At 36.9% G+C, this 23,310-nt stretch overlaps 1 protein-coding gene and 1 pseudogene across 1 annotated transcript; both read right to left on the bottom strand.

Annotated features, from left to right (window-relative positions):
* Positions 1 to 130: 130 nt before the first annotated feature.
* On the bottom strand, positions 131 to 4,800 carry LOC122057984 (annotated as a pseudogene).
* Positions 4,801 to 13,890: 9,090 nt separating this feature from the next.
* Positions 13,891 to 18,517, bottom strand: LOC122057641 (protein NRT1/ PTR FAMILY 2.7-like). Its single transcript, XM_042619820.1, has 4 exons — positions 18,375 to 18,517; positions 18,070 to 18,287; positions 17,437 to 17,975; positions 13,891 to 15,204 (listed from the first exon to the last, which is right to left on the bottom strand). Exons 1-4 carry the CDS (start codon positions 18,490 to 18,492, stop codon positions 14,370 to 14,372), a joined length of 1,710 nt encoding a protein of 569 aa, XP_042475754.1. The 5' UTR covers positions 18,493 to 18,517; the 3' UTR covers positions 13,891 to 14,369.
* Positions 18,518 to 23,310: the final 4,793 nt, after the last annotated feature.

Below are 23,310 nucleotides of genomic sequence, written 5' to 3'. Positions count from 1 at the left end.
ATAACTTCCCTAAAGATACAGTTATAGATACAACTTTCAGTAACAAATACAAATTTCTCTTCACAGAGAGAAATAGAACCATCCACGCATCGTCTATCCATCCCATGCTTTTCTCATAAGAAAAGATATATCAGTGCTGGTCATGGACCTTTTGGTCATTAGACTCTGAGCTAGAACCGGTGGGGTCCCACTCGCCAACATTTTGGTACTTGTACAACCTGGCACACTTTAGATAATAGCCAAAGGTGGCCACTCCGATCACCACGCAACCAGAATAGGTTATCCATCCTCCCTTGATTGATATTATCCGGCAACCAACCGGTGACCCTCCGTATCAAATCGATCACCGCCGTACTCAGATAAAAGCTGATCCCGATGATCAGCCCTATCATAGCGGTTGCTGTACTCCGCAGTGCTACTGGAAATTCTTGATAGTATAAAGATACCTGTCCTGGAAAGTGTAAGGCTCGCCGGCGCCGACGATGATGAGTGGCAGTGCCAACCATAATGCTGATATCGAAACCACGGTTGGTCCGGTCTGGTTTTCGAGTTGGTGAGACCGGATGACATGGAGCCGCCTTGACTCCACGAGGGCAGACCCGGCCATGGCCATGATGTTGAGGACGTGGCCAAGCCCTACTCGATTAAGTGGGGTCAGTGAATGTCCAGTAATCTTGCGCCACGTTGAGGGGAGGAAACGTTCGACGACGGAGATTGGCTCAACTAGTTCCAAGTAAAGGGAAGGAAGATTGCAAAGTAAAATTGATGAGGTAGTTTTCCTATACCCCTCCACTCATTCGAAAGCTGCGATCAAGAGATTCCTCTTCACTGTGGCATAACAAAAATTAAGTCCAAAATTTAAAATTCAAATTCGATATATTTGAAATAAATTATCCAATCATGTAAAAAGTATCAATTACAAATTTTTTTACTTTTGTATTGATTTGATTTGATTTCCTTAAACTTTGTTTTCTTTACAACCAGACAGAACCATTAGTAAATTCATGTATTTTTATTATATCATTATGCATATATGAAATTTAAAAAAAAATATTTATTTATTTATTTGGTACAGAAAAACATATTTATTTTAAAAAATATTAAAAATATAAAAAAAATATTACATACCTTTTGTTGTTTTTATTTTTACAGTTTGCTTTATTATTTAAAATTTTTGTTATGTTTCAATATGTATTTTTTTATATAATTTATGTAAATAAATAATTAGTAAATCGAATTTGCCAAGTAGGGTGGAAGATTTTATCTGAATGTAGATTATGTATTGGAATTTTTTTTTCTATAGGCTATGATATGCCAAAATTTTCCTTATTGAAAGAAAAATTATATTACAATAAAAAAGAACAAAAATCAAGTACACAAATTATTTGACACCTGATGCCAATATGAAAATTATATATATAAACGTGATCACAATTGTGCAACGTGGAAATGGGCTTTAGTTGATTGTAGCTTGGTTTTGGGTTGCAATAGTTAGGGGCTGTGAGAGTGTTGGTTGTGTATAATGGGGGGGAAAAAAAAAAGATTTGGTGAGAGTGTTTGTTTTTATGGTAGAATTTGGTGAGGATGTTGGTTGTGTATAATGGGTCATTTTTTTTCCCCTTTATGTTGTGAAAATAAGTGATTTTTTTCCATAAAGTAATTAATTTAATTTTGGAAAAAAAATTTTCCTAGCTATTGGAAGACTGTACGTTAGGATCTGTGTCTCTCTCAGTGTGTCACTCCTCATATGAATGAGTTTGTTCCCTTTTTAATGTATGATATTATTTTATCACACTTCATTGGTGTGCTCCCCTATGTAGCTTGTTCATAGAACTCTCTCCTTTGTAATTTTTTAAAAACTAAACAATGCTATTTGATTGCAGGACCCCTATCTTAGACATAAGGAGGCTCAAAATGACTACATTGCCCTTGTCCTACTTGGATGCCAGAAAACACACTCTTGTTGATTCCGATGCTGATGCAAGGGCCACATGACTTCTTCAATTCCCAAGTCAATAAAAGATAAGATATGATTACTGATTCAGATACCCCTGCGCGATGAAATCCCATGCATGTATATAAGGTAACTCCTCTCCCCATATGGGGAGCTGATTGGGTCCCCCACCGTCCATAGGAGTGTCTGACACGGATGTCCGCCGCGGGGCGGGCAGGGGGAGGGGATCCAAACCTGGAAAAAGTAATGAATACCTGAAGCCTGGAGTGGGAGGCAATTTTGCAACCTCACTTTTGCCATGGTAATAAGAATCCTGTAGGATTTGGGTTTGGGAAGACACCAGTAGTACTAACTTCCACTTACGAATGGTGGCGACCACAACCCGAGCCAAGCTTATGAAAGGGCTCCCCTTTGGCTTCACACGATGATAACATCGTTTTCCGGCCAAGAAAACGGCCAAGCTGATAGCGTTAGTGGCGGTGGATAACCCAAATCCCCAACCCCAACCAACATTGTCCTCTACGTAGATGATGGCTGTGAAACTGATGACAGAAGCAACGTAGAAAGTGAAGAAAAACCAGTTAAAGAAGACCCCCTGATCCTTTGGTTTGGCAAACTGATCCGCAACCATCGTTGCTATGGTGAAGCGCGTGCCCCCAATTCCTATAGACCCCAACGTTAAGGCACTGTAGAGAAAACCCAGTTGAAGCCTTGAAGGTATTTCCCCCTGTGAAGGCCTAAGGGAGTGTAGCGTCGCCATTAGAGTTAACAGAGTTATACCCTGCATGTACATTAGTGCATACATAGATAAGAGAAGAGGAGGTGACGACGAAGAGTTTGATAACTCTTGTGATTAATTAATTAAAAGTAGTACCAGAAGAGAGACAAAAGAAGAGAAGGTGATGACGGAGAAGCAGCCGAATAAGGAGTCGGCGAGGATGGCACCGGCGATGCCATCCATTGATGATATTGGAGATCTGGACAGCGTCGACTCTCTTCACGTTGAACTCTTCGATCAGATAGACTATCAAGTTTGCCATCCACCCCCCAGATGCCAGCGTCAGACCCATCACCCCAACTATACAATACAGTTACATGAACACGATGTGTTGATATATTGTTAGAGAGAGAGAGAGAGAGAGAGAGAGAACCTGTGATGAAGGGAAAGGTAATCCAATACCCTTTAAGATTATTGTGGAATTCTTGAAACTGGTAAGTGGAAAGAGAGAAGTGAAGCTTTTCCCTTAAGACCTTAATTAAGACCTTTCCTTAATTAGAACCTTCATTTTAATCGATATCATATTGGTGGATCAATACGAATGAAAGGTAAAATGGTTAAAAATGTTTTTCTAAACTGACACAGGAGTATTATTGTCTGATTCAGGTTGGCCTAGATTGAGATCAGATTGGTATCAACCTTGATCTATCCTGACCCCGACTCCATATTCTTAAACCATGATATGAGTTCCGGACCACAAGTTAGAGCAATTGATACATCATTGACTCATGGACTAAGATTTGATAAACAATGGAAATAGAATCCCATGTGAAGAGATCACCATCGGGAGAGAGGATCTAGATTCCTTTAGATCCATGAGCACACCCAATCAAGTGGCCCAAAATTAATCTCGTAAGATTGTTTTAAGAAATACAAAACCTAAACGGGAATTTACATACTCAGAGGAAAGTGTGATTATTGAAGTAAGATTGTTTTAGGAAATACAAAACCTAAACGGATATTTACAAACTCATAGGAAAATGTGATTATTTCATGTTGATTCATGACATCTAGGTTCATAGAAGTGGCCCCCACTCCTTGAATGATGTGAAATTATTACAAGAAATCATGATCCAGAAGATGATCCAGGTTCGCAGTGGGAAACCTAGGAACCAGGATTGCAGAAATTCTTTTTTTCATAATCCACCTTCACGAATTCCTTCAATACAGCATTCAGCGGTAATCAAAGGGAAAAAAAAAAAAAAAAAAAAAAATCAGCCGCGTGCAAAGGAGTTTAATGTTATATATTTCATCAGAATTTGAATTCATAGATAAAGTTAATCTGTCTGTGTCGGTTGATTTTAATATCAAAAGTATCTTAAACCATATATACATAATCTTAATTTTTAATAATTAAAAGATGGGAGAGAATCAGCTTATAGATAAAGCAGCTATCCCAAAGACAAACACAACAATTACCCCATGGCTCCAACAAGAGGAATCCACTTTTTGTACTCAAAAAAGATAATTTACACGTTTTGTATTAAGCTATTTCACCACCTTTAAGTCCAGCTCATTTTTTGTTTTGATTTTGGTGACCTAACACATGTATCAGTTTGTCTTTCGGATGGGCTGGATGGGTCCTTATCCCTTCTATTTATTATTTGTAGGATGCTTACGGCCGGTTTGTTTAGAGGGGGAGTTGGGTGGAGGAATGTTGTCAATATGGGACTTACATATTCGTGGGATGAAAGACAAGGGAAGTAAAATTGAGGTAAAATTAATCTTTTTCACCCCAAGAGTGTTTGGTTGATTTGGGAAAAAAAAAATCCCATAACTTTCTTATTCTGCCATTTTTATATTAGTTTGGTTGAAGGAGAGAGACGAAGAGAAGGAAAGAGCCGCCGAAGCACATAGTTGGCATGTCTTCTTCTTCGATCTCATGGTCTTTGCTTGAAACTCAAACAAGAAGTTCGTTTTCATCTACGACCCAACCAATGTGACCATGAGCTCCAATGGCATCGATGTTGACAATGGAACTTTGTCGGCGTTTACCCACGAAGCCAAAACACAACCATTTTGAAGGGGACGGTGTCAAGTGTCGATGAAAATCTGGACTTATCGGCATCGTCATTGAAGTCAGATCTAAAGAAGGGTGGATACGAAGGTGAAGGTGAAGGTGAAGATTGGAGATATGAAGACAAGTAAGGTTATGATGGGTTACATAAAAGTAGGAGTGAAATTTTGACCCTGACAATCCGAACTTGCCATGGCAGGCCTCGAGTCCAAAGAGGGCTTGAGCCAAGTTTTTTGACCCTGAGAGTGGGTTAGGGTTGAGGCCTCAACCCGACCCAACCAAGCCCGAAATTTAACTTTACATTTTTATAATAAAAATTAGGGCTCCAATCGGTATTTTATTTTTCTATAGCTTTTTAATATATGAAATATGAATGGCAAAAACATATCAATCAAGGTTAATCCAACCATTGTAAAAGTCAAGGTCAACCCAACCAAACCCAACCCAGCCCAGCCCAGCCCAGCCCAGCCCGACCCAACCCATGATAGGGTCAATTAGGGTTGGGTTGGGCCTGAACATGAACTTGACAGGGTTCAGTTGATACAAGGGGCCAAAAGCAAATGTTCTCAAAGGGAAGATACTGGCGACTTTGTCCTCTTCATCTAAACAATATGAATTCCACCTTTTTTCTCCCTGTTTTTCATCTTTATTGTTTTGAGTTCAAGTAGGTTTTCCTTTTTTTTTTTTTTTTTGGTGTTTTTACGGGTTGAAGATTTAAAGTGTATGATTTGTAAATAGAATAGAAATTAGTAGAAATTAGAGAGAGCAAAGAGAAATTTTATGATTATGGTATTGAATTTGTTGTAAAATTCTTTTAAGAATCTTACTTATCCTGGGTTTTTCCTTTTTCCCTTTCAAGATCTTTGTTTTACAACTCATTTAATCTTTTTAATCTCAAAGTTAGGAATTTTTGTGCCATGCCGATGGGACACACTATCGGCATCGTCTTCTTCTTCATTCCCCTTTAATTTTTTCTCTCTCTTGAACTAGATGTTATTGTGTAGATTAAGGTATGAGAACATGCTTGTAGGAACTGATCTTATTCCTGAAGCACTCTCTGCTGCAACGCATCAATATGTGGCCGCCATGACCTCCAATGGAAGGGCATCTACTTTGGCAGCCTTCGTTTATGCTAGAGATTTTTTGAAGAAATATGGAAATGTGACAATGGCAAGTTGGCAGCGGTAAATTGCAGCGGCAGGGATGGCCGGCCGGTGATTCATGAATGCGATGGTTAGGCATCTCCAACTATTTTCCCTCAAGTTTTCGGTCAAAGTCCTACCAATTTGGTGGGACTTTGGGAGGGGTTGGTGCGGGAGAAATGCAGTGCCACATCAGCCGACAAGGAAAAAATGATGTTCATTGGCTGTCAACCCAAAATCCCACCCCCAAAAACCTAATAGTCTCAAATCACATTGGGGTGGAATAATTAGTACAACTATCCCACCCCTTAAATCCAACCCTAGCAAATCCCCTCTAAATAAACGGGACCTTATAGTTTCTTTATTTGGAGTATCTGGGTTTCAAACTCTCAATTACCATTCTAAGTAGATTGAAGTTAAATTCTAATTAGGTGATCGAGACCTTTTTTCTCTATGTTAAGCACTCTCATGCGTCAGGATGACAAGTGAAATTTGGCCGCTTATCCGGGTTGTAGCCACATCAAGGAAATAAAATCTGAGTGATTTTGAAAATATTAAAATCTAAGAGAGTATTTGTGAACTCTAAGGGGAAGTGAATTATTCTATTTCTTTGACTACGAGTAGAGGTTGTAGCTATTTGAGTAGCAGTCAATTTTTTTTTTTCAATTCACTTAACTTTGAATCTTCAGAGTGTTAGAATATTTCTCTGTGGGCTTATATTAATTGGGTTTTTGTGCTTTAATAAAATCAGACTAATTATTTGGTCTAATTAAGTGAGACATACGAGCTTTAATTAGTTTAATATATGCTGACTAGTGTGGGCTTTAGTTAACCATTAGACTTCTGATCCTCCCTTGTACGTTTAGGTTCCTCATCTAACCAGTGATCATAGGGGAATAGAGGAGAAGTACCTTGCTATGTGGATTAGAAGGTTTTCAGCTACGTTTTGTTTCACTATGGATCCCAAACAAGGTACGTTTTTATTGTTTATAGTTTCTATCCCATTGTTCTTAGTGTTCTTTATCTATCTATGGTGATCTATAGGTCTAACGTTAATATCTCGTGAGAGATTTTAATCCTACATGTGGTATCAGAGCCACCATAGAATAGATTAGGTTTAGAACCATAATCATGTTTGTAAGGGATAGATTAAAGTTTCTGGATTGAATCTATGGATTATGGACGATTAAATTTAAAACCCTAATTAAAACCCTAATCAAATACAAGAGTGATGTATTATAGTTTTTGGATTAGATCCATGAATTAAAGATGATTAGTTTTTTAAAACTTTAATTGATTAGAGATGATTATTTTTGAAACCCTAATTGATTAGGGGTGATTATTTTAAAACCATAATTGATTAGAGATGATTATTTTAAAACTCTAATTGATTAATGATTATTAGGTTTGAAACCCTAATCAATAAGGATTATTAGGTTTAAAACCCTAATTATTGAAAACGAATAGTACTCATTATAGTGTTCAGGGGATTAAAAAAATAAATGAACAAATATCCTAATGGATGATTAAAGTATTAAACAATATTATTAGCATCTATTGTAATTTTAGGGATATTTTTTAGTTTTTTGTCTTCAAGTCTAAAATTACATATTATTTGGTTTGATGTGAGTGATATTAAGTATATCCTGGTATGAGAGAGTTTTATAAATTTGATTAAGTTGTAGCCACCAAAGTGGTCTTCTTGATTAAATTTATGGAATATCGATCTAATACGGTAGTGGGATATCTCTAGTTCTAATGTATGATCATACACCCAGAGGAGGTGATTGTATGTTAGTACTTAGAGGGTCACATAAACAGTACATGGTTGAAAATTGACTAATCCAAGTAGTTTATACATCCAAAGGTAATAGTGCATCAAATGTTCGAATATGTTTTCATGACCGCTGATATGTGAAGGGTTCTGTAATTTTATGTTATGAACTTAGCCCAAAGCTGTTTACATAATGATGTTTGTGAACTCTCAATTGGTGTATTTATATATTTTTAAGTTACACGGTACTCACATTATGCTAATGATATGCATTATTTATTTTTCTGTCACCTTTTCGGTCAACAATAATATGGTTACTACTGAGGTTCTTACTTGGCCCAATTGAAACAAATGGAAAGAGTATGTATTGTTTGCCATGGAAGTGACAGATATTCACATATCCTTTATTATAGATAAATCAGCGGATCTCATTGATTAAAGCATTGATGATGAAAATTGGTGCATGTTGCATGGGTAAAAAGTAATCGCATCTATTTACTGTCCATAAAGAGGTAGATCAAAGATCACCTAAAAAGTGGTTTGCTTACTGATTGCACTGTTAAGGAGATGATGAATGCAGTGACACTCAGGTACTGAGTTTTATCAAATGCTAAAATAGGAACTCTTCTGCAGGAACTTTTCAATTAGAGGTACAATGGTTCTGAAGATGTTAAGGACTATATCATTTGGATGGTGGATTACCAAATCAAACTCAAAGCCTTAGATGTTTCTTTTCCTGACTCTTGTATTGTCTATTAAGCCTTAAATATCATTCCTTCTGAATTTGAGATCATCAAAACCAATTATAATTTCCAAGATGAAACCTGAACCATTAATGACTTGATCTTTAGAGTTGTTGCTTAGGAAGAAAAAAAAATTGAAGGAGAAAAGCCACACAACTTTGTTTCTTCCAGCTCCAGTTTTCGTAAAGGCAAAAAGTCTAAATTTCATATTAATAAAGTTGCTCAGGAAATCAATAAGGAGTTTAGTCAATCTAGCAATTTGGTCCTAAGAAACATTCTTTTAAGAATGAGGGTGGTCACTGCTTCTTTTGTAAAAAAAAAAAAGGATCATAAGAAGAAGGAATGCCCTAAGTACAAAACTTGGTCATCTAAATGTGATCATGTAGATAATGATTCTTTAGCATTTGTTTGTGAATCCAACTTATCAGAAGCTCCATCCAGTTCTTGGTGGCTAGATAGCGGTGCAACTAACCATGTTACTTCTACCATACAGAGATCATAAATCGGAGGAAGCCAAATAAGGATGAATCAAAACTCACTGTGGAGAACAATGAACAAGCTAATGTAAAATTCGTGGGAGATGTCATTTTAATTCTAGACTCTGGTTTTAAATTGATGTTAAGAAATATTTTTTATATACCGTCATGTAGGTGGAATTTAATTTTCGTTTCAGTTTTAGACTTGTGTGGTTACCATTTTGAAATAAAGAACGCTATGGTTAATTTGTTCTTCAATTCAAATAAGGTTGGTTACTATACTATGTCTTATGGACTATATAGATTGTGTTTAGCTCCTCATGATATTTATGTCTTTTATAATGTTGAAAAAATTATTCTCAAAAGGCCTTTACCCAAGGAACAGTCTTATATGTTGTGGCATAAAAGGCTTTGTCACATCTCTAGAGAAAGAGTTGAAAGGTTGATAAAATCTGACATCATACCCACTCTTGAAGGTGACCTAGAGACATGTGTAAACTGTTGTAAAGAAAAAATGACCAAGATAAAGAAGAAGTCGGTAATCCATAGTTCCGACCTATTAGAGGTTATTCACACTGACATCAGTGGACACTATATAGCTATCTTGTGTAGAAATTCTTGTTTCGTCACATTTATTGATGACTATTCCTAATATGGTTGTCTGTTCTTGATTAAGAAAAAGTTTGAATCTCTTGATAAATTTAAGATTTTTAGGACTGAAGTCAAAAAATATTTGAAAAAAGTTATCAAGGTTGTTAGATCTGACCGGAGTGGTGAGTATTATGGTAGATATGGCGATGCTGGACAGCTTAAAGGCCCATTTGCCAAATACTTAGAGGATTCTGGGATAGTAAGTCAATTTATTATACCTAGGAGTCCTGAGCAGAATGGGGTGGCCAAAAGGCGTAATCGCACCTTTGTGGATATGATGAGAAGTATGGTTAGTAGGAAAAATTTACCTCAATTTTTATGAGGTGAGGCTTTGAAAACGACCCTTTACATCCTTAATCGAGTCCCTACTAAGGCTGTTCCATTAACTCCTTTTGAGTTATGGACTAGATGGAAATCTAGTTTGAACCATCTTAAAGTTTGGGGTTGTCCTGTAGAAGTAAGGTTGTATAATCCAACTTTGAGCAAGTTTAACTCCAGAACTACTCGATGCTACTTTGTTGCTTACCCTGATCATTAGAAAGGGTATCGATATTATAACCCTTGCGGAGGTACTAGAATTGTGGAACCACTGACAGTAAAATTTTTAGAACTTGAAGTAGCCGAGAAGGGTAGTTATTCTCAGACTATAGAGAACTATAATGAGGTTAGGACGACTGTGTCATTTACTCTACCTATTCAGATGAATGTAGAGCCTACTACACCAGTTGCTGCATCTATTGAGATACATGAGCATGCTGATATAGCTCCTAGTGAGGTTCCTCAGGTTTAGGATGTGGTTGTGGAGGCTTCATTCAGGAGATCCACCAGGGAAATGAGGTCAACTATACCACCAGACTACATGGTCTATTTGGGAGAACATGGCTACGACATCAGTTATGTGATTGATCTAGTTTCTTATTCAGACGCTTTTTCTTATCCTCAGTCAAATTTGTGGTTGGATGCAATAAAAGATGAGATGCAATCAATGAAACATAATGGTATTTGGGAACTTGTTGAATTACCTGAAGGTGTTACGGTGAATGGTTTTCATCATCTTATATGTTGACTTAATAAGTATAGTTATAGGCTTAAACAAGCTTCCAGGTAATGGTACTTTAAGTTTGATAGTGTTGTGACTTCATTTGATTTTTTTGAGAACCAAGTAGATTAGTGTGTATATCACAAGGTAAGTGGGAGCAGATTTATTTTCCTTATACTTTATGTGGATGATATCTTGCTTGCAAGCAGTGATCTAGGGCTGTTGCATGAGACAAAACAACTGTTATCTAGGGAGTTTGTTATGAAGGACCTTAGTGATGCGTCCTTTGTCCTTGGCATTGAGATCCATAGTGATCGTTCTCGCCAACTGTTAAGTCTTTTTCAGAGGGCATATATTGATCATGTTTTGGAGAGGTTCAGTATGCTGGATTGCAAATCTGAGAATGTTTCAATTCTCAAGGGTGACAAATTAAGATTATTACAATGCCCTAAAATTAATATTGAGAGAGATTTAATGAAGAAAGTAACCTATGTTAGTGCACTTGGAAGTATCATGTATGCTCAAGTTTTTACTAGATCAGATATTATTTTTACAATAAGAGTTCTAGGTAGATATCAGTCAAACCTTGGTCATGATCACTGGGTTGCTACTAAGAAGGTTTTAAGATACTTAAAGAGGACAAAGAATTATATGTTGATTTACAGACGTGTTCAAGACCAATAACTAGTAGGGTATATAGACTCTGACTTTGTTGTTGTCAGATCATAGGAAATCTACATCAAAATATTTTTTTTTAGTGGCGGGTGGGATAATATTATGGAAAAGTACAAAACAAAAATTGATAACTTTTTCAACTATACAAGCAGAATTTGTAGCATGCTATGGAGCAGTTACTCAGGGAATTTGGCTCAGGAACCTCATAAGGGAGTTGATAATATTTGATTTTGTGGCTAGACCCATCCAGTTGTACTGTGATAACAATTGTGTTGTGTTGTTTATTAACAACAATAAAGGTATCACATGGTCCAAGCATATGGAGGTCAAATATTTGACGATAAAGGAAAAGATTAAAAAGTGTGACATCACAGTGGAGCATATTCGTACAGATAATATGGTAGTTGATCCACTGACTAAAGGCCTTCACCCTAATGTTTTTTAGACATGTCATTAGCATGAGCTTAGGAGCATCATGGGATGCTGTTGTTTAGTAAGAGATATTTTATTTTGCTCTATTGTGTAATAAAATTTTTATTTGTGCTTTTACTTTTTGATAATTTTGGGGATTATATATTAACTGTCTTTTGCATGTAATTATATTCTATAAAATGCAGTTTTGTTATAACTGTTGTATTTAACACGTGGGTGTTTTATATATATTTATATATATATATATATATATGTTTAAAGTTTTAAGTTATGTGTTAACCTTGAGCAAATACTGAGGTATTCAGTTATTAATCTTAAAGTATGTCTTATAACACATAAAGTATAACTCGAGTTATTGAAGATAAGACATACAGGTTTGTTGGAACCATAAAGAATTTTCTCTAATGTGGTTGTACCATTTAAGGGAGAGAAAATTGGACTGACAAGGAGATAGCACATATGGAACTATTATGTAGGTGTTATACAGTTGCCACACTACCATATTGAATCCATGTTAGGAGAGTTGAGAGCTCTCGTGACCATGGAAGGTCCTGTGTTATTTACAAGATGAAGTTACCGCCATGATTCAGTGTTTGAAACTCAATGGGACATGATTGACTATTAGAGATGTCTCTAGACCATTATACAGGCACGTGCATTAAGGTGATGATTAGCTTGAGATTGTTTTTTAAGGACAAAATAAGTTTTCAAAATATTAATAGCAATTAATATAGCCCAAGTGGGAGAATGTTAGAATATTTCTATGTGGGCTTATATTAATTGGGTTTTTGTGCTTTAATAAAATCGGGCTAATTATTTGGTCTAATTAAGTGAGACATACAGGCTTTAATTAGTTTATTATGGGCTGGCTAGTGTGGGCTTTAGTTAATCATCAGACTTGTGATGAGTGAGTCCATTGGAAAACTTTATAAATAGAGAGCTAGATCCCTCCTCTAACCCTAATCTTATTCATAACATACATTCTGGAGAGAGAAAGAGAAAGATAAAGAGATAGAGTTTCTTGTGGCTTCCTCCCTTGTACGTTCAGGTTCCTCTTCTACCAGTGATCATAGGGGAATAGAAGAGAAGTATATTGCTATGTGGATCAGAAGATTTTCTGTTGCGCTTTGCTTCACTATGGATCCCAATCAAAGTACGCTTTTATTATTTATAGTTTCTATCCCATTGTTCTTGGTGTTCTTAATCTATCTATGATGATCTATGAGTCTAAGGTTTATATCTCGTGAGAGATTATAATCCTGCACAGAGAACTCTCTCAACCCAAATGTGAGACTCTCTCACCATGTACAGAGGACATCAACTCACCCAATAACGCTTATAAGCACAACCCAAAAGTGAGACTCTCTCACCATATACAAAGAATATTTTCTTTGCAAAAGAGATGAGCAACATGTGAAGCATTGAGAGTATTCTTCTAAGGAAAGGAATGTGTCATCTTTGAGTACCTATTGCTGGTTGGGTATCAGTAAGGATTGATAAGATTCACAATTTTGGGACCCAACCTTGGCTTTTGACACACAAAACAATTTTGGACAAATCTCCTACGTCACTGTTTAATTTAGGCCAAAAGCAATGGTCCCTAACCAAAGCTATGGTTTTATCTATGGTTGTGAATAAGCCCTTTCTTTGCACTTGGGTGATTCACTTTGGAGTTTTCCAATGCAAAATTTCTTTGATCTTGGCCTCGGTCGAGTTAATATATAGAAAAGAAATAACTAATCCTGGAAAGGGTATACTCTGGATCATGAATGCACACTTCTTGAGATTGGCATAAAGCTTTTCATTTTATAACAATTCAAAAATTTGATGAACATTGTTAGTGTGTTATCACAAGAAGAAGAACTAAACATGTGACTATCATCAAAATAAACAAATATAAATTGTTAATGAAATGTCTAAGAACATTCATAGGTGAAAAACATCAAATCAAAGTTAATCAAAATAATTTCCTTTTGAAAAATTTATCAAACAACTTTGATGAATGAGAACTTTCTTTCCCCTTTAAATCATTAATACCATAGAGATTAGTATGAAGTTCACATTCCAAATTCATATTCCCAATCATGCTCTTAGCAATCATATATAGTGCTAGTAAGTAAGATTACACTACCAAAATTAGAAAATTTAGAGCCAGACTAATACTAATACGATATGAACCATCCACGCATCAATCATCAATCTTTTTTTCTTATAAGAAACAAAATTACCATTAAATTAGGAAAATAGAAGTATTCACAATAGGATCTTTAACCAGTTTTTTCGAACCCACTATCTTAAACCAAAACATCACCTCCAGTAAAGGCGAAAAACAAAAATTGACCAATTTTAGCAATAAAGAAACAATAAAAAAAAAAAATGAAGATCGACAAGTTATTTCAAGGCCAATTGGTAGTTTTTTTATTTGGTAGAATGGAAATTTACTGATTAGGAGCTTGTGCACAGCCATTGGTCTCAAACAAAGGTCTTAAAGCCAAGGAGTGAAAATCGGCCAATCTATCATAAACATGATAGACAGAATCTTCCTCCCTAAAGCATTTGTAATACAATTCAGACCTCAACTCGTGACACAAGTTTCACTAGTCCTATAGAGCCGTTCCACACTTCCAAAATGCCCTAGTCATGTTCCTTCAATCTTGGTCTTGGACCTTTTGGTCCCTAGACTCTGAGCTAGCTAGAACTGGTGGTGTCCCGGTCATCAACATTTTGGTACTTATATAACCTGGCACATGTTAGGTAATAGCCAAAGTTGGCCACTCCTATCACGACCAACATCCAATAAACATTATCCATCCTCCCTTGGTTGATATTATTCGGCAACCAACCGGTGACACTCCGTACCAAATCAATCACTGCCGTGCTTAGATAAAAGCCGACCGCGATGAGTAGCCCGATCATAGCGGTCGCTGTGCTCCGCAGCGCCTCCGGAAATTCTTGATAGTATAAAGAAACCTGTCCCGGAAAGTGTAAGGCTTCGCCGGCGCCGACGATGATCAGCGGCACTGCCAACCATAATGCTGATATCGGGACGACGGTTGATCCGGTCTGGTTTTCGAGTTGGTGGGACCAGACCACATGCAGCCGCCTTGACTCCACGAGGGCAGACCCTGCCATGGCGATGAAGTTGAGGACGTGGCCGAGCCCTATTCGTTTAAGAGGGGTTAGTGATCGACCGGTGAGTGTGTACCACGTGGGTGGAAGGAAACGGTCGATGATGGAGATGGAGACGCAAGTAGATATGAGAGAGAAGACGGGGAAGGTGCCAGCAGGGATTTGGAAGTGGGGCCCAAGGTGGCGGTCCATTGTGAGTGCTTGGAGGACTGTGAGGCTGAGCTGGATTGCGATTGGGGTGCTCAAGAAGATGCTGCTGGACCAGAGAGGGAAGATTCGGAGTAGGGTTTTGAGGTCTTCGACTTGCTCCACCGTGCATAGCCTCCACGGCTTTGCTATTGAGCCGTCCGGTCCAGTGTCACCTTCGGTTTTTAGAGCTGCACGGTTCAGGAATCTGCACCAAAGATTGCATATATTTAGAGATTAATTTTTTAAAAAACAAAATCAATATATATATATATATATATATTAAGCCTTTGTTGTGAATTTTTGGCATATTTTATTGTATTTTTTTTTTTGGGTCTACTGTTTAATAATTTATTGAATTACTAAAACACATAAATATGATTTTTATAGCAAAATTTACCCAAATGTACCTTGTATCATTTTCTTTTCTCTCAAAATCTCCAATAATTATTGGTATAAGCAATGCAAAAGCTAGGAGAATTTCTATTTAAATTAGTGTAAAAAATTGTACTTGTGAAATCATTTTTACAAAAATATATTACTTGAAAATTTTCATTTGCATATGGCTTCTACCATAAAACAAAAAGGGGCCTTAGATCATTCAAATATTCAATGGCATAGATTCAAATTAAATAGTTTTTACATAGTTGATATGCTTGTTGTAGCCATTGTTCCTTAGTATATTCTATTTACTCCCTCGATCATGAATATGACTCCTTTGACATAAAAATTAGGAACATGATTGGTCACACTACTGAGTGTTTCGTAAGTTAACATCAGCTATGTCTCTCTTCTTTGTGAGAATATTCCCACAACAATGATAGACATGTAACCAACATGCAGTAAAATGATAGCTCATGAGAAAAAAAAAATACTCTACGGGAACCATAGCCGGAGGATCAGAGGAAGAAGAGGAGCGAGGGGAGCTTGAGTCGGAGAAGGAAAGGGAAGGGCAGAAAGAGAGAGAGAGAGAGAGAGAGAGAGAGAGAGAGAGTGGTGGGCAACAGTAGTCACCACTCATCAGCAATGGCCACACGAAATCTCCATCTTCAAGCTCCACAAACATTTGGATTGACCACATGTCTCGGTCTGCCACAAAGGTGGCCTCATCACAAGCTCATGTGGAAACTGACACTTATTATTGATCCATAAAACACAACACTGAAAAAGAAAAGAAAAGAAAAGAAAAGAAAAGAAAAGAAAAAATCATATATAAACCCACTACCTACGGCCATGAGAGAAGTAGGAGAGTGTGGAAACTGATACTTATTATTGATCCATAAATCAAGAATGCTTTGGTAAAAGCAAAGAGTAACATTTAAAAGAAAAAAGAAGAAGAAAAGGTTGATTTCTTATACAATCCTATAATCTTTGTTTGCAAGTAAGCCTGCTGGAGAAAGAAAACAAAAGAAGCGACAACGATCGATCCCAAGTATGGGTCACAATAAAAAAGAAGGTTGGTCGCAAGGCCGACCATCAAGTGCCAAAAAAGTGGTAGGACTATGGACTAACAATAGTGCAATTCTGAATTTTGTCTTATGCTAATTTTTCAATGGATTGAAGACCTTGTTTAACAATGGATCTCAAGTTGAGACAAGTCCTACCAAAAAAAAAAAAAAAAAGTTGAGACAAGTTTCATTTTGTCCTATACTTGTTGCTAATTTTCAACGTATAATAAAAAAAGTAACCCTGTCTTATTGGCACAAGAAACATTAGTGCAACTGATTAATAAGATGGAACCTTGGACGCGGGGAATATATTCTTTCTGTGCTAGTAGGTAGGGTTTTTTCCCTTATATAGAGGTAGAAAGAACGTTACCCTCTAGTCTCTACCTACATCAAGACATAACGGGTGCGAAAAGACCATGCTACCTATCTTGAAAATGCTCCTCTCACATGTCATCCCATTGGTTACGCCTACTAGTGTGTACCTGCACTAGGAGGTAACGTTCTCTTACCCTATATATGTATAAATGTACATACACAATGGAAACAAGGTGCTCTTGTTCGCAAGCCTAGATCAGCTCCCGACTTACGGAAAAGAGTTACCCCCCACATAGAATCCCACAATCGAAACACTATATGGATTATGAGTCAGAGCATGTAATGCATTATTGGCTCGTGATTTGATACTTTTTGTGTGGATCAAGTTCTCATACAGACTGATCCACACAGATGAAATCCGCAATAAAATTGATTGTTTGGGTAGGTTCCATCAGGACGGATCAGCCCCATACAAGAATGACTCCCATATCAAAATGATTCTCATACGAGGACTTGATCCACTCTTCGATACTTCATGATGGTAGAGTCGCACAAGAGGTCCAAATTCCATGTTCACACTACAGATAAATTTCAAATAAATGTGGGTCCCACACCTGATTTAGGAAGAGAAAATTGTTACCTTAATTTTTAATTTTTTGCTAGAAGAAAATGGGTACCTGAAGCTTGGAGTGGGAGCTGAAGAAGGCAACTCAGCAACCTCAGCTTTGCCGTAGTAATAAGAATCATCTTTACTTTGCTGGCTTTGGGAAGACACCAATACTACTAACTTCCACTTTCGAATGGTGGCGACCACAACCCGAGCTAAGCTTACGAAAGGGCTCCCCTTAGGCTTCATACTACGATAGTACCGTTTTCCCACCCAGAAAACGGCCAAACCGACGGCGTTAGTAGCGGCGGATAACCCAAACCCCCAATCCCAACCAACGTTATCCTCTACGTAGACGATAGCCGTGGAGCTGATAATGGAAGCAACATAGAGAGTGAAGAAAAACCAGTTGAAGAAGACCCCTTGATCCTTTGACTTTGTCAACTGATCTGCACCCATCGTTGCTAAAGTGAAGCGCGTGCCCCCAATCCCTATAGATCCCAGCGTTAAGGCACTGTACAGAGCCCCAAGTTGAAGTGTTGATGGGGTTTCTCCTTGTGAAGGCCTAAGGGAGTGTAGCATCGCCGTTAAAGTTAACAGAATTATACCCTGCAAGTGCATAAATAGAATCATAGAGAAGAGATAAAAAAATGTCATTATATATATATATATATATATAACGGAATAATGATTCGATCTGTACCAGAAGAGAGACAATAGAGGAGAAGATGATGACGGAGAAGCAACCGAATAAGGAGTCGGCAAGAATGGCACCGGCGACGGGGAAGAGACTGGTGCAACCGTTGACGATATTGGAGATCTGGGCGGCGTCGACGCTCTTCACGTTGAACTCTTCGATCAGATAGACGATCAGGTTTGATGTCCATCCCGCAGACGCCAACGTCAGCCCCATCACCCCAACTATACAATACAATTCATGTATGCACAGCCATACATTAAACATGTTAACAATATGTAGAGAGAGAGAGAGAGAGAGAGAGAGAGAACCTGCGATGAAGGGGAAGGTAATCCAACCCCCTCGTTTGGAATCGTTGCTGCTTGTTGTTTGGGTCTCTGCGTGAGAAAGTTCGCCATGGAATTGCTGTTCTACGTCAGTGCCTGCCATGTTTTTTTGCCCTTACTTAGCTAAGGAGAGGGTGGTAGAACTGAAGGTGAAGGGCTCTTATCCTTTAATTTATAGACCCATATTGTTCTTGGGCGCATAATTTAATACATTTATTTCTTGGTTGTAAAAAAGATAGAATAAATAAATAAATAAATAAAATAAAGTCCTTATCGGAGGCTGGATGTCACTACCACATAATTTAGTACATTTATTTATTTTTAGGTCCAAATTAAGTTCTTATCGGAGGCTGGATGTCACCGGTAGGTTATAAATTCATTTGTAATATATTTCTTTGGCTGCAAGCAGGGTTGTAATTGGTTGGTTTATAACGAGGTTAGTTCATCTCTCGGATCATGACCTCAATAATCTTACATCATCGAAGGTGGAAAAAATTTGGCCACTACCCAAGTAGCTGAACCCTTTACTGGCAGCTAAAGAAATGGAATAATTCACTTTCCTTAGGGTTCATGAATACCCTCCTTGGTTATAGTATTTTCCAAAATACCATTTTAGATTCCATTTCTTTGGCTGCCACTAGGCTGCAACCCGGGCAATAGCTAAATTTCATCAATCCAAGGCCGATGTGGGAACCATCTCTGAGTGTGGATACTTGCACCCAATGAATAGTATGAGATTATTGCAAGAAATTATGATCCAAGAGAGAATCTGATCTCGTTTATACAATAGGTTGGTAGCTTAAATAGAGGGGCAAGTATGTCCATTCAATAGAAGTACTTTGAATTGTCACATGATCATGAAATTTTTTTTTTCAGGTAAACCACAGGATCCTCTACACTTAGAAGGCCCCAAACAATACAACTGGTATCAATTCATTTGGACCACATGTGCCTCTCAATCTAGATTGGAATGCACTCTCCATTTCTAAACTAGGAAGAGGTTTCTGAGGGATTTCATACCCTCAGTATTAATCAACTTTACACATATCCTCTACATCCACTTTCGTGAATGTAATGATGCAAGGCAAGGTCTACGTTTTGTTGTGAAATGATCAAAAGTTTCTCTCCTTCCAAAAATGTAAGTAACTGTAACACAATGCCATCTTGGCAACACAATCAATAAAATCCCTCTTGCAAGTCTTCTCAATCTACCTTGCTTCGAACATGATACCATCTCCATGTCTTCTAGATGAAGAACAATGACTTAAAATATCTCTCCATTTTTTTTTAGTAGAACGCAAGAAAAAAAGATAAGTGATCCCTACTCTTTAATCCTGTCCAATAGAAACTACAAAAGAGGGGAAATCAAAACCTTACGTTTTCAAAGTTGATCTTCGTAGGGAGACCATCCAGTAAACATCTCCAAGTTGGAGGTCCATGGTTGATGGTTCCATCTTCCATCAACCAGAATGGACTACACCCATGCCAATCTATCAGAGCATGCATCAAATCAGATGCAATCTCAAACCCTGTTGAGAATCACTCTTGCAGGATGCCAATGGTCAATCCAAAACAATGTAGAACAACCATTTCTAATGATGTGATAAATAAAAGGTTCAACACGAAATTTATACTTCAAAAATTTCTGCTGACCCTAAGAGCAATTTTGAACCAGTTGAATAGCCTAAATGGAATTCCTCTTACAGGTATCTATGCTGAATCCACTTCATATTTTTCGGATGCCACACGCTAAATATGCTTCAATATCTTTACCACACTCTTGTTTTTAATATACCTACGCCTCATCCCTAGAACCCTCCCCCTCATTTTAGGTTTACAGATGTCGTCCCAAGCAATATAATGAATTTTTCTCTCCATAGACAGCTTGAACCACAATAAAATAAAAATTTTGATTCCAACTTCTTAATAACATGCTAGGGTAAGCCAAATAACCATGACCATAAATGTATCATCCTCGGAGAACGGAGGGAATAAGCTCAAGATGATCATCAAATGGAAGGAATTTAAATTCATGTCTTTTTCTAACCAAGTCAATGAGGGGCACTATCAACAACTTTCATTTCTCCAAAGATTAACTAAACATCTAGATACTTTATGTGGATTAACTTGGGTATTAATTAACATTGATTTTATCATTTTCACTAATTAGAAGTTAATAAGAAAGTAGAGAGGAAGAACTTCCGTAGGAAGATAATGTGAAGGTGATTATAACATATGGAGAAAAGAATGTTACTCAGTCATTTGTTCCTACACCTAGACACAAGGATAATGAAATGACCATTCCACCACTCCCCTCATGTTGGATATCTCGACACACATTCTCATTGATCTTGCGCTGATCCAGAGGGTCATGCAAATAGATAATATTCCCTCTCCCTTGACATAGAAAAGATTTTCCATCGAGGCAACTTAAGATATTGTTACAAAAGTTGTTGTCCCACCCGATTAATTAATGCAAAACCTGAAATTACTTTTAACCTTCACTTTTTCCAATTATGTGCCTGTCGGTGGGTATATATAATTAATTACCTTGGTTACAACTCGACAAAACCTTCATTATGGCCTTTTAAGTCTATGAGCCATCTAGGCTGCCAAACTTGATAAAGTCCTTCTACAGTAGCTCGGCTGCTAGAGGAGGTTAATTAATTAATTAATTAATTAATCGTTACCTAAAAAGGAGGTTTAGTAGTTATATATATATTCATCACGACTTAAATTCATTGATAAACTAATAAAGTTCAATAAAATAATACTTTTCGTATTAAACATTATTTTTATTTTTATTTACTTTGAAAAAACAAAATTCAACTTGATCTATTTGTATCTATTGAATTTAACATCAAAAGTAACATATATTTTTAGTTCTACAAAATGACTATGCTACCTACACTCTCATGCATCAATGGGATTGGTAACCTAGTGGTGAAAATGCCCTTAATCCATCATCGATTGGTTAGATTTGAGTCTTAGTATGTCCACTATCATCCATTGATCCTATGAAAACACTGTTTATCGTACGAGAGCTTGTCCTAAGGGCTATGATCATTATTATGGAACATCATTTTTTTATTATAAAAAAAAAAAAAAATCTACGCTCCCATGTGCTTGAAAATGATTTCCCCTGTGCTTTTCATTGACGAGGGCGATGGGTGTTGCGTCAGATCGAAAGGATTCTTCGGCCCATTTTTTAAATAATTAGTTAATGTAAAGTTAGACATATCGGTCCCATGGCTTCTATAATAAAATCCGATAGGTTGAATCGACTTTAGGTTAAGTCCACTTAATTTTTGTTTTTCTTACTTCCCAGCACTTACTACATGTGGAAATGCCTTCTAAAAGGATGAATGTAACCTGTACCCTATTATGTACTGCTTGATGGAACTGGTCCTCAATCATCATAGAATGAATTATCGGATACTTGTGAATGTGAAGTATTGTATGGATCAAAATTCTCTGTTTTTCTCATCTCTGTTTTTCCTTGTTTTGCTACCTGCAGAACACGATACGTGGACAACAGAGGATCCAACGGTCAAGGTTGGGTGAGGATTATTACATCCGGTGCGTTGGTCTTAAAGTTGTCCACGTGTCGTGTTCTGTAGGTAACAAAACAAAGAAAAACAGGGATGAGAAAAACAGAGGATTATTTTTGGTATTGTATCACCTCAATCAAATTACAATTCTAAAAAAAATAATAATAATAAAAAAATAAAAAAATAAAAAAGAAGAAGAAGCAGTTCAATTTGACAGGAATCAAATTGATTAAAAAAATTTTGATTCGATTTTACTTTTAGAATTGTAATTTGATTTCATTCAGCCTGATTCAGTTTAGATTTTAGGGTAAAAAACTGAATGAAGTATAACCCATATCAAAAGAATCTGAAACAAACAAAAATCATACAAAACCTAAAAGGCTAAAAAACGAGTTTTAAGATCTCAGTTATTATTATCCGCCTCCCTGTCAATTCTCCACATTTTTCTTTTGTTTTCTGCATTTATGCTAGTTTTGGAGAACTTAAGTGCTTCAATGGCCATTGATCAACTAATAAGAAATGTTTTGAAGATATTTAATATTTCAGCTCCGTTTGTTTCTATGAAAATTACATGGAATTTTATGTATTGATTTTTTTTTTCCAATGTTTATTTTCAAAAGGTAAAATATGGTTGAAACATCACTGCAAATTTTGAATGTACTAATTTGACATGATTTTTATAAAAATGCAAAATAAAAAAAATAAATGATGTTTGACAAAAGAGTTGCGAGAAAAGGCCATAAAGCATAATGAGTTGGAGGAAAAACATCAAACATATAATGTGAGATTTTTTTTTTTTTTGCTAACGATGGGTATCCAGGTCTTCGGCCTGACTAGTCCCGTGAGTCCACAGTCTCATGGATCTGATCATAATGGAGTTGAATGAGAACCATTCAATTTTCACTGAAAGCAATGAAGAGCACTAAATACCCTGTATGAATGGTCCACTATGTGTTTAATATGAGAAATCATCATCAATGGCCTTAAAGAGAACTTTTAAACTTTAGCCTAATGAAGATATGATTAAGGGCAAAAGATCGTTCCCCAATTGTGTGGCCCTACGCCCAGATCCATAGGGCTGTGAAATTACGATCCCTTGAAATTCAAAAAACCCACCATATCTTTATGCCCATGTAGGCTATTAGGGACTGTTCTTTTCCCCTATGATTAATTAAACAAACAGAACACATACTCAAAAAGAATACTACAGAAAATGACATGTGACCAAGGATTAGCATGATGTTCTGACCATATTGAGACTTGATTGTTCCTTTCCATTCGTCTGATCTGAATTTTCTTGGAGGAGAACATATAAGGACCAAGGAGGATTGCCGAGGCCCCAATCAGTTTCGTACTTCCTTTTTTTTTTT

The sequence above is a fragment of the Macadamia integrifolia genome, chromosome 12, assembly GCF_013358625.1.
Source record: "Macadamia integrifolia cultivar HAES 741 chromosome 12, SCU_Mint_v3, whole genome shotgun sequence".
Lineage (NCBI taxonomy): Eukaryota > Viridiplantae > Streptophyta > Magnoliopsida > Proteales > Proteaceae > Macadamia > Macadamia integrifolia.
Note: the sequence above shows the minus strand (reverse complement) of the source record. Positions and strands in the feature narration are given on the sequence as shown.